Here is an 11,995-nt window from a genome sequence, read left to right on the forward strand (position 1 = left end):
TCCCGAATGCTTTTTCGACATATTATTATTGGTTAAGTGTGAAGTTATTCTAGCTTTAATAACTTGTTCAAAACATTTACTTATTGAACTCAACAAACTTATGGGTCTGTAACTATTAGGTACATAGATTAGCATTTTTACCATTAAAAAGTTATCAGTGTGGGTCGCATCCCAGCCTCTTTTTTAATTGTTGCTCTCACCTATATATTCCTCTGACATGTGACTTGCTTTATCATAAGATTGACCTCTTTAATTTTATACGTCAATGTTTAATTACTTAAAAGTATCCATAATTTCTTGCAACATGTCTTCTCCTTATAGCCTGCATCAAGAAGAAAGTAAGGAAATAATTCAAAACATTCTGAGTTCTCTTGAAAGTAGCTTAAAATAAATAACGCAATTCTGCATAATGTAGACCTGTGTCACGCCTAGCAGTTTTGCTACTATGGCACTTTCACTGCTAGGGTAAATACGCCCCTGATAAGTGTGCAAGCTGGCTCTGTTGCAACAATGAATTATTATGGGGACATTAATATTTGCTTCTGCCCAATCAAGATTAACACACGAGAATGTAGTTTGTTCATACAAGTATTTTACCAGGATAGCAGGTACGCAAATTAAACACGAACACGGAAGATAACATCGGGAATGCGTTAAAAATCCAGTAAATAAAAGGCTTTTCGCTCAGAATTACAGATAATTATCTACAAACTAGTTTGTTTCATTCTACCGATGTTCTTAGAATTGGTTAAAAGTTCATATACAATTTGGTCTCTTCTATAGAGAAAATAGCTTTTTCAAAATTATCTCCATTTATATTGGTCCAATACAATTTTCTAAAATATTTGTCATTTTTTCATAAGCTCAACTATTTTAGATAGATGTTAGAAAGTGCGCTGTTTTTAGCACTTTTTGGAGATCAAACTAAAGTTAGTAAAAATAAATGACTTTTCCTTTCAAATGTAAGCTTTTAAATGGTTATCTAATCTTTTAGCAATAAGGACTGAATCATTTCGAGAAAAGGATGGCATTCATAAAGAGCGTATGCCAGAAATCATTTAAAGAACATTAACTATGAAATGTTTGAACCTGCCTTAGAAAAAACTGCTATACAGGGTTCTAAGACAACAGGTTTCTTTTTTAAATTTAAAAAAACCAGTCGTTTTTTAAGTGCAATCATTTGATCCTTATTAAATTGTAAAGAGGAAATCAAGCCATTAAGAATGAAACACGATATCATCCCAGTGGCCGTTTTTAACACCAGATTTTCCACGGCACCAAAAAAACAAGTTCAAACACACAAAATTTCGGTGGCCACTTTCTTGTGAAATAACACAGTCAATCAATGTTAAGTTTGCGATTGTTTCGCTCTTTGAAGCGCCATAGTCATAAAAATCACTAATAATCAGCCTTATTTTCAAATGCTTCACGATGACCAAAAATGATTTTAGTTTTGCAAAAGGTGACTGTAAAACGTTCACCATTTTTTAAGCCAATTTTACCAACTTCAACGGTTGCTGAAGCATCTTCTGTTGTAAGTGATGGCGTAGTTTCGATTGTCGAATGCGAAAAGATAACATTTATTCAAAAACTCCTTATTGAAGCGTTTTAAAGTTTTGACCGTTCCTTATATTTTATGATCACTGAATCACAATTTATAGCATCACGTTATCCCGTTTAACAAATTCCAAAAAGATTAGTTTATGAACTTTTTAAGACATGCTTAACTATAAAGTTTATCAATAAATTACATTTTCTTAAAAAAAAAAGTAAAATGCTTATAAATATCATGGTTTAATACCTCAATACAAAAGGCTTTTGAAAATTGTGTGCTAATCACTTTAAATTCTTGTCCTTCATCCACATAAAATACCACAAGTGTAAGTAACTAACCATAAAAGATAACACTATTCCTCCCACACTCTGTAAGGCTTCATTGGATAATCAAAGTAGCATATGTACATAGTTGGTACTAGAACAACGTACTAGTATGGTTTCCCAAGTGACTTAGACCATCAGGCGCTGTATGTTCTTCATTAAGCAATTAGTTGACCAACTGGTCAATGAACTTTTCCATCATAATTGATGAAGTGCTTGGATGTTTTTTTTTTGTTAATTTAAAGAGGCGACATAATTAGTAAGGAACATTATAATGTGTCCAAGGCGACACACGACGACGACGACGACGTCATTCACGGCAGCATTGCAACGGTGTCATTATTGCAAATGAATCATGAATTGTAATTATGATATCAGATATCGTGCAGCTTTAATTAATTAGCTTATGCATGCAATGTGGTAAATTACCTTTCGAGTTGACACAATAATCATGAAATGTATTACATTACCTACCCAAATAAAATAAAGGGTTATTCATTTGGTGCGGGTAGATTTTGATTCCCCGTGGCGGTCATTTTGGTTTGGTGACATCTGCCAAATCTAATATGAATGGGAAATTCATCCCTATTCCAAAAACTTAGAACATATTCATTACATTTTGACGAATGGGCCATCTGGGGATGGTGGGGAGTCGTAATCATATGAGCCATAAAGCTTATATACAGTTAAGTTGAATAAGTAAAGATATAATCTAAAGATTTGTTAGTAATTTAATGACATTCGCCAAAAAGTGGTTTGCTGTCAAGAAAAAACTAACATTTTTGTAACTTTAGTAATGTTTTAAATTATTTTCATAAAATTTGTTTATAGGAAAAAGAGCAAATATTTAGGTTTTTAAGAAGAAGCTTTAAATAAGAGATCGTCATTTTTATATTAAGTTACCTTTAAATTCCTGAAACTAGACATCAATTCCATCTTATTTTTTTGAAGCACATAAAGAGTGAACATTGAAGTGATTTTTACTTGCGACATATAAGAATTTTATGGCATGTATTGCATTCGTGAAAAATTTCGAATCATTACGATGGTAGATTTGGTTTTAATTCGACTTCTTTCTACAAGGGAAACATTTATAATATAATAATAAACATTTATAAAATGCCATTTAAAAAAGAGACTGGGATGCGACCCGCACTGATAACTTCCCATTCCGTCTGTCGATGTGTCTTGCTTAATAGTTTGTCTATATGTACTCGTATCAATTTTTACCAAATTTGCGTACCATTTTTTGTAAATTTTATTTTTATTAAAAAACAGACTGTTGGATTTATATATAAAAATTACTGAATATGGAAAACAATATTTTCTGTGAAATAAAGTAAGTTTGAAGCCAATGTTTTTTTATTTTTGAAAAGCTATTTGAGTCGAAAGTAAATTTTTATCAGGTTTTAGTATTGTTTTTTTTAGAGTTTTATTTTTTGTAAAAAACTGTCAATTCGATTTTTTCAAAATTTTATCGAATGTTCGAAACAATATTTCTTATAAGAAAAAATTAGTTAGGAGCTATTATCTCAAATTTTTGAAAAGATATTTCAGTCGAAAATCATTTTTTACCAACTTTTGTTAATTTTTTTCGATTTTTAATTGTTTGTAAAAAAAACTGTCAATTCGATTTTTTTCAAAATTTTACTGAATGATGGCAACAAATTTTTTGAAATATAAAAGTAAATCTAAGCCAATATCTCAAATTTTTAAATAGATATTTGAGTCGAAAATTTTAATTTTTAGTAAAAAAAACTGTCAATTCGATTTTTCTCAAAATTTTATCAGATGTCAAAAACATTTTTCATAGTTACAAAAAATTGTTTTAGAGATGAAATCATATTTTAGTCGTAAAATTTTGGATGTGACAAATTTTTTTTCAGTTTTTTTGATTTATAAAAAAAAAACGTTAAATGGATTTTTTTCAAAAAAAATTTACTTCTTTGATATCACGTTACAATATATTATATAAAATTCAATTCAAGTTACTAGCGTTTTTGGTTCGTAAGATATTTAGTGTTAACCAAAATTTGTACCTTTTTTCAAACTGCTGTGGTAAAAAAACCACCCACGCTATTTTCTTGAGATCCGTTTTTGCATCTTTTTGCCTTATTATCTGTATAACAAAATTTATTTGAAATCGATATCTCTTCTGGTTCTTCAGCTATGGACGACGAACGTACGTGCAAGCGCACGCACAGAAATCTTTCTAAAAATCTTTTATTTCGACTCTAGGGACCTTGAAACGTCGAGAAATGTCAACATTTTTAATTTGACAAATCGGACCCATTACATTCTATGAGAAGTTATAATCGCCATATAACATTTCAAATTCGTCTTCAAATTCCTTTAATGGTCGAATTTAAAATGAAAAAGGCGAAAACGAAAGCAATAATTGAAAAATGGCAAACTCACTTTAAAAACTATTCGACACGAACCTCATAGTCATGCCCCAGCGTTCTAAAATAATTAAATAACTAAAGTTGTCACTCAAGCCCTTGAAATTTTTACATTTAAGGTTAAGATACACATTATGTTATTTAAATTTTGTTAGCCTCCTTCACAGAACATTTTTATGAGGTGAGTAAAAACTATATGTTAAGCATATGACACCCCCCCCCCCCCACTACTAACTAAAAGTCTGGTTCTCGACTCTTCAACGATTGGTGGCCAAATTTGAGACTACCGGCTCTTTAAACAATCAGAAAATACCCGTGCCATCAAGGAACGGAAGATGGGCCGACAACATCGACGCGGTCTGAAAAGTGTATAGCAGGAACCCGAGGCAGTCTATTTCTCACCGTCCGGCCCGTCCTCCACAAGAACTCGGCTTTCGTAGACATCAACTTGGCGTGTTTTACGGCGGGGATGCCGTACCCGTACAAAATCCAACTGACCCAGGAGCCCAAATTGCAGCAATTGGCTTAGACGCAGCCAGTCGGATCTATGCGGAAGAGTCATTGAAAATTGGACCACTCGGTCGCGTGTCACTGCCGTGTTTCCTGCTGCAAGTCATCTTAAGTTAATTGTTTCCTCGTATTGACTTAAATATAAAGAATTATAATATACATACTTACTTTTTTCTAAATATCAAAATGACTGTTTTTTAAATTGACAAATTGTAAAAAGAGTAACAACAAAGTATTCTTATCAGAAAAATTATATTTCATCTTTCTATAAGAAGATATCAAGGTCTACCTATGTATACGTCCATCATCGTCAGGTCCTCTAACCCCGTACGGGGCTAGGGCGTAAACAAAACGTCTCCATCCATCGCGATATGCAGCTAGATACCTTAACTGTGGCCACGTCTTTCTCTGGGAGTTAGCTTCCGATAGCACTGTAGATTTCCATGTTGTTCTTGGTCTTCCAACCCGCCGTGACCCCTGAGGATTTCATTCAAAGGACTGCTTCGCAATATCATCGTTTGGTTTCCTCAGTGTGTGACCAATCCATTGCCATTTGCGCTTTCTGATATCGATATCCAAGCGCCTATGACCTGTCCTACGCCACAATTCCTGGTTAGATATTGTTTGTGGCCAGCGAATTTTAAGGATGTGACGCAGACAGCAGCGGTTCACAAAAGCCTGCGATTTTCTCGAGATGGTGGCCGAGACTTTCCATATTTCACAAGCATATAATAGCACGGATTTCAAATTGCATTCGAAGAATCTCAGTTTAGTGCGTAAGGAGACTTGACTAGATTTCCAAATTTGGGAGCAACGCGAGCTTTATTTATTCTGCATTTTACGTCCAGATCCGTACCACCATTTGCTGATACAATACTTCCTAGGTAATTAAATTGGTCGACCTCTTCAACAGGCGTGTCATGCAGAATAATACGATGTTGTGTTGGGGGGCCTGTTAGCATTATTTTTGTCTTTTTGCTATTTATTTTAAGACCGCTTGATTCTCCTTTCACCCATAAAGTTTGACACATTTTGTTCAGCCCACTGATGTTATTTTCCATGAGACATATATCGTCGGCACAGTCTAAATGGCTAAGCCTTTCAAACATTCTCCACTGAATACCTTGCTTCTCAGTTGTACCGACGCTGGCCGGTAGAACATCATCTATCGACAGCAGAAAAAAAATTGGCGACGCACTCCGAAAGAGTCGGAAAGCTGCCCGTTATGCAACACGAAACACCTTGCATTGTTGTAGGACTCCTTTATAATGGCAACAATTTTTGGCGGAATTCCTCTACCAAGAAGTGATTTCCATATACATTCTCGGTTAACCCGGTCAAACGCCTTCTCAAAATCTAAAAACATGAGGTTTGGCGGTGTTTGAAATTCTGCAGACTGCTCAAGAACAATGCCTAAGGTGTTTATATGGTAGTGTAGTTTCAATTCTAGCCTTTATCCGTTCGAGGATTAAAGTTGCCATTAGCTTTGGAAAAACGGACAAAACGGTAATATCACGCCAATTGTTGCAGTTCTTGAGACCACCTTTTTTAGCACCTAGACAATCACTCCATCCTTCCATTCCCTGGAATAGATTTCGTTTTTCCAAACAGTTAGTATAAGCGGATGCAAGATACTAGCGCGGGATCAGCTTTTAGGAATTCCGCTGGTACTCTTTCAAGCCCTGCTGCTTTGTTGTTTTTGAGGAGATTAATCGCTGTTTCAATTTCCGCTACTGAAAGGGGTTCGTTGTCAATACCCCTGCAGGATCTGCGCATCTCGTTAAGTTGAAGCACTTCAGCACTCTGTTCAACGGGGTCCTCATTTTACATTGCACAAAAGTGATCGTTCCACCTGCGAAGTTGATCCTTAATTGATACCAATAGTGTCCCATCCACATCCATTACAGGATGATTGTTGTTGCTTTTTTTCCCGACTACTTCTTTGGCTATTTGGTACAATTCTCGGATATCTCCTCTTCTTGCAGCGTTTTCAGCATCATCAGCGAGTCCATCTATCCTCACCCTCCTGTCACGTCACACATTACGATAGGCCATGCAATCCGATATTCGTTTCGTATTTCAGATTTTCGTTGAGCGACTGTCTCGGCGTTTATTTGCAGCTTCAACGATTTACGAAGCTCGATTTTTGCCCAGGTGTCTTGGGATATCCAAAAGTCACTAACTCTCGTACGTCTAGGCAGTCTCGGATCCAGCCTTCATAACAACACTTTTAATTTCACCCCACATCTCGTCAACATCTGAGTCAACACTCACATTTAATGACGAAGCCAGAGAAAAAAAACTAAAAAACTTCGTAAGCTCTGTAGTTAAATGTGTTAATATAGCTAGACTTATGTTGGGATCACTTAAAGCATTCGTATTGAATTTTGGATTTCTTGCTGCATTCTGTGATTGTATTACGTCAAAACAGCATTAAAATAAAATTGTGTGCACTCTGACATATATACGTACTTATTTTTGTTCTGATTTTTGAACTCATTTTACTTAATTTTTGTTTTTAGTTTTCCTTAAATGAAAAACCTTTTTTCTTTTCCTTATAGATGAAGATTATGGTCAAAAGACAGTTTCTGTGCTTGTTGATGGTATTGAAACGGACCTAGAAGTTGTCGATCATCCAGCGTGTGAAATGTCGGTAAGTGAGTTTGATTCTTTTATTTTATGTACATATTTAACAATATTCTGGTGGTAAGACGAAAAAAGGATTTTAAGCAGGTATTAAAAGACCTTTTCCTTTCTATTTAGTTTCCACTCATTATGATACGTCTTAACCAATCATTTTGATGTCTCATCATTCTCTTCGTTCATTATTACCTCGTGTTGAAAAGGATGAATCGACCTATAAAAGTCGATGCACATATTTTATATTTTGAAAAAGGTTTATTTCGCGATAAAAACTCTTAGAATATTTTTCAAGCATAAAATTATATGAACTAAATGGTCTTTAATTATTTTACATGTTTTAGGAAAATATTTTATTTTAAAAAGTTGTTCTTCCTCAAAACATACAATTACTTTAAAAATATATGTTATTTATTTATTATGTTTTCAGACGGAGGCATTTTGTTCAACATACAACATTGACTTGTTTGTTGTTGTATATTCTGTAGTAGATAGGCCATCATTCAAAGTAGCCGAAAAGGTGTTGCACTATTTGAAAGAAAGTGAAATGCTTTTGGCAAGAGGTGCAATTCTTGTTGGCAATAAAACTGATCTCGAACGACATCGAGAAGTTACCAGACAAAGTGAGTTTTAATTACATTATATCCTTTCTTTCAAAAAAACAAAACTATTCATTAAGATGAAAACTTTATAAACATCTAACAATCTTTATTTTCTTATATTCGAATTTTAAGATGGTAGAAAACTGGCAAAAGAAGTTGCCTGCAAATTCATCGAAACTTCCTCGGGCCTCGATCACAATGTCGATGAACTCTTAGTTGGCATTGTGGCCCAAGTCAAACTCAATCCCAAGCGCATCCTTAATCTCAGTGAAAAAGACCGGCAACGATTGAATTTACAAACCGCAATCCAAAAACACCGTCGCATGCACATCCAACCACGAAAAATGGTCCGACAAATCAGTATTTGCCAACAGGAACCCGATGAAAACTCATCCATTCCAGCGAATCGCAATAAATCAGGACCAGTTCGTAAGACCAATAAACGCACCCTCAACCTAGAAAGTATTCTCAAAATGGGCGAGAGTGAACTCGAAGATGAAGATGAGGCTTTTAGGCTTAAATCAAATCCAAGAAATAACCATGAGCAATTCACGTCAGGGATGATGACAACCGGAAAAGGAAACAGCAGTGATAATGTCGGTCCAAGTAGCTGTAATTCATCACCGAAATCTCGTAATTCATCTCATGAATCGAATTCCCTATCTGGTGGTTGTGGCAGTGGTGGTGGACGAAAGGACTCATGCCACGTTGAGGCTAGTCTATTGGAAGATTGTAATAAGAAGACAGTTTCAAAGTTAACAAATCGAACGAAAATATTTCTATCGTCGGTGTTGAAATTTAAAAAGGCAATCAATGTGAAAAGAAGAAGTTCGAGTAATTGCAGTGATTTATTTGTCATTTGAATATTGACAAAACATATTTTTATTTATTAATGCTGAGCCAAGATGAGATGAGATTTAACAACAAAAAAAGGACAATAATGAAAATATATAACAAATAAAGAAAATATGTTCTTAAACATCTAAAAAATACAACAACAACACAAAACTGGGAGGATTTTAAACATAATCCATGAATTTCCATATCAAAAGTGACAGAATTTTCAAAACTTACATACAATTTTTCTATCGGTATACATTCTTTGTCAGGTTTCAGATAGAATTTTACACAAAAATGTTTAATATATAATTTTGTCCATTTTAAGACTTTTATAAAACTTTTTTTTAAAGTAATTTCTACTCTTTTAAAAAGGATTTTATATAATACATTTTTTGTATATGTATATGGACTTGCCAAGAAAATTTGTGTAGGTTTCTTATAGGAACAGAATAGGTACACAAGACACACTTGTCAAAATAGTTATGTATTTATCATCACCTGCATAAAAATGAAAAATTATTCACATTTTAGAACTGAGCTTTTTGCAGAAACAAAAGATTGGCTTGGAGCATTTTTTGACTATCTAACTTAGTAAAAATGAGACAACAATTTTCTACTCTTTCATTCTAAATATTTTCCCAAAATCTTAATTAGTGTAAAGAAGACTTTGCCAACTTAGTTCCTTATACGATTTTTCCCCTCAACTATAATTCAATTAATAGAGATTTTTATATATTTATTACAATACCACACAATTCTTTTTTAAGCAAAAGTCAAGCACTGGACTGTTATTTCATAGTCACATATCACACTGAATGCGCTCAATGGAACACATCTTATTTTGACGTTAGTAGTTTGGAGTAATATATTTTGTGGTTTCAAGTTGGCAGCGCTGGTATTTGACACCTTTCAAACTTAGCTGTCATTCGAAGTGTCATAATAATAGTTGAATGTTTTCCATTTATAGGAGTGGTGATTCAAAGAAAGAACTTTTTGCGCATTACGCGTCATAATCATAAATGAAAAGTTTCCTTGTCATGTAATTTTAGGCAGAATGAAACGTGTGAAATCCGCTAAGGTGGTTGTTGATTGTCAATTCGTTGACATTCATGTTCTGAGTTCTGACTGATGCTCTTTCTAAAGTTTGTGATTTTAGACGTGTAGCCATTATGTATTTAAAATGATTTTGGGCAAGTAGCCACTGCTGGCTTGAATACATTTCAGCCGAGAAGCCCAATTTTCGACTCAGCAATTGAGAACATATGTCCCTGTGACTTTACATAAGCCTACCAAAAATAGTGAAGGTATGCTAATCGCACGATCATGAAGGCCAGGCCATAGACCCACGATGCGAGGCAATGCGCTCACCAAAAGTTTCCTATAACAAATTGGAATGAATGAAAACAATGAAACGTCAATCTAAACTGAGCAAAAAACAAGTGACAGCTGTCAAAACGGCCAACTCCGAATAAGAGCATTGTCAGATTAATAACCAGGTTTCTGAATCGAATCAACGACGGTTCCTTTTCTCTTAATACACGTGTCAAACATTTTACACAACACAAGCCCAAAATTAGAACTCAAATATACAAAGCAGATTGGACCCCACATCTAAAGGGTGTTCAAGTTTTAAGGGCCGATATTGATTTCGAATAAAATACGTAATTCCTTTTTATTATTGGAAAACTGGTATGGTTCAATTGTGTATGGACCGCGACCTCGGCGGCGGACGGCACACCTCCATCCGATGGTAGTTATTTTCGATGACGATGAGGATCTCATCCTTTAGCTCTTAAATTGTTGCTTTTGTTGTTAACTTTTCTTTCAAATAACCTCAAATGAAGAAGTCTAATGATATCAAATCAATAAGTGACATAGCACCGCCATTGAATTTGTCAGCCAAAAGAACCAGCGCCCCGTTGAAACCACATATCGTCCACGTCCATATTTTCTAATTTGAGTCATAAAAAGTTTGTTATCGTTTCACGATAGCGAACATCATTTACAGTAACTGCCTGACAGGTATAATTTTGGACAAAATACGGCCCAATGATCCCGCCAGCCCCTAAACCAAACCAAACAGTCCATTCACTCTTTGTGGGTGCACTAGTTTTTTGACAATCACTCTTGGATTATCATTCTCCGAAATGCTGCAATTCTACTATCCGGAGTATCCGGATACCAGGCGACCTCCGGATTAGCTAGCCTTATCTGTGTTAGCGAATCTCTGCACAGACGGACCCCCCCTTTACTTCGCCTACTCGTTGGAATCTAGTGTATAAATTAAAACAAAAACAAAACCGAAAACGAAACCCAAAGCAAAAACGTCAAACCGATACCGGTACTCCAGCTACAGGCAATTCAGCGGCAACGTCGGCTGTCGTTCCACCTGTGCCAAACATCGGAGAAGGGATTGCGCCAAGTCACCGCCCATCTTCGTGTGAGGTACAGGTTGTATCTACACGGGACGGCAGTTCAGCGGCAACGTCGGCTGTCGTTACTCATGTGCCAAACACCGGAGGAGGGCTTGTATCAAGTCACTGCCCATCTTCTAGTGTGGTACAGGATGTTTCACTGACGAAAACGCTTTCTCAGGTCGATTCTAAAATCCACTCTTTCAACATTGGGGGATGGAAATAATCCCATCCTAAGCAAGAGGCAGGAGTGGGCTAAATCCATTCTAGATAAAACTAGTCGCTACGACTCCACGTCAAAGCGACAAAGTCCACTCCCGTCCCTTAAAAGCCCAAAGTGCAGAACAGCAGCACTCCCAACATAGCTAGAGTACCTCTCACTAAACCTTTTAGTGATGTACTTAAAAACCCTAAAAAGATCGTAGTCGCGGTCATTGATAGGAGCAATATTGATGGCACGATTACCTCTGACCGTTGGCAGATGGTGAAACTGGGGCTCTCGGCTGGTTTTCTCAAAGTCATGAGAGACCATCCGGGTCCACCACCTGTAACAAGCAATTGGGGTTGGCATCAAGGTCATGTCAAACTCATCGCTTCTATGGATCAGAGGTCGTGCGATATCTATACGCTTGCTTTCGGCATGCTGAGCGAAGTCTGGCCAGGCGCAAAACTCGAGGTTGACGAATCCACTGAAGTGAAAATGTGCCTC

General features: G+C 35.8%; 1 protein-coding gene across 1 annotated transcript in view; it reads left to right on the plus strand.

Annotated features, from left to right (window-relative positions):
- LOC129945370 (uncharacterized protein DDB_G0283357) overlaps window positions 1-10,261 on the plus strand; it is a 219,452-nt gene extending 209,191 nt beyond the window's left edge. The window contains exons 10-12 of the mRNA XM_056055061.1: window positions 7,352-7,443; window positions 7,861-8,053; window positions 8,165-10,261. Of these exons, the coding sequence (XP_055911036.1) occupies window positions 7,352-7,443; window positions 7,861-8,053; window positions 8,165-8,895 (1,016 nt within the window). The 3' untranslated portion in view covers window positions 8,896-10,261. The remainder of the gene's footprint in view (window positions 1-7,351; window positions 7,444-7,860; window positions 8,054-8,164) is intronic.
- The last annotated feature ends 1,734 nt before the right edge of the window (window positions 10,262-11,995 follow it).

Source organism: Eupeodes corollae, chromosome 2 (assembly GCF_945859685.1).
Source record: "Eupeodes corollae chromosome 2, idEupCoro1.1, whole genome shotgun sequence".
In the NCBI taxonomy this organism is placed as follows: domain Eukaryota; kingdom Metazoa; phylum Arthropoda; class Insecta; order Diptera; family Syrphidae; genus Eupeodes; species Eupeodes corollae.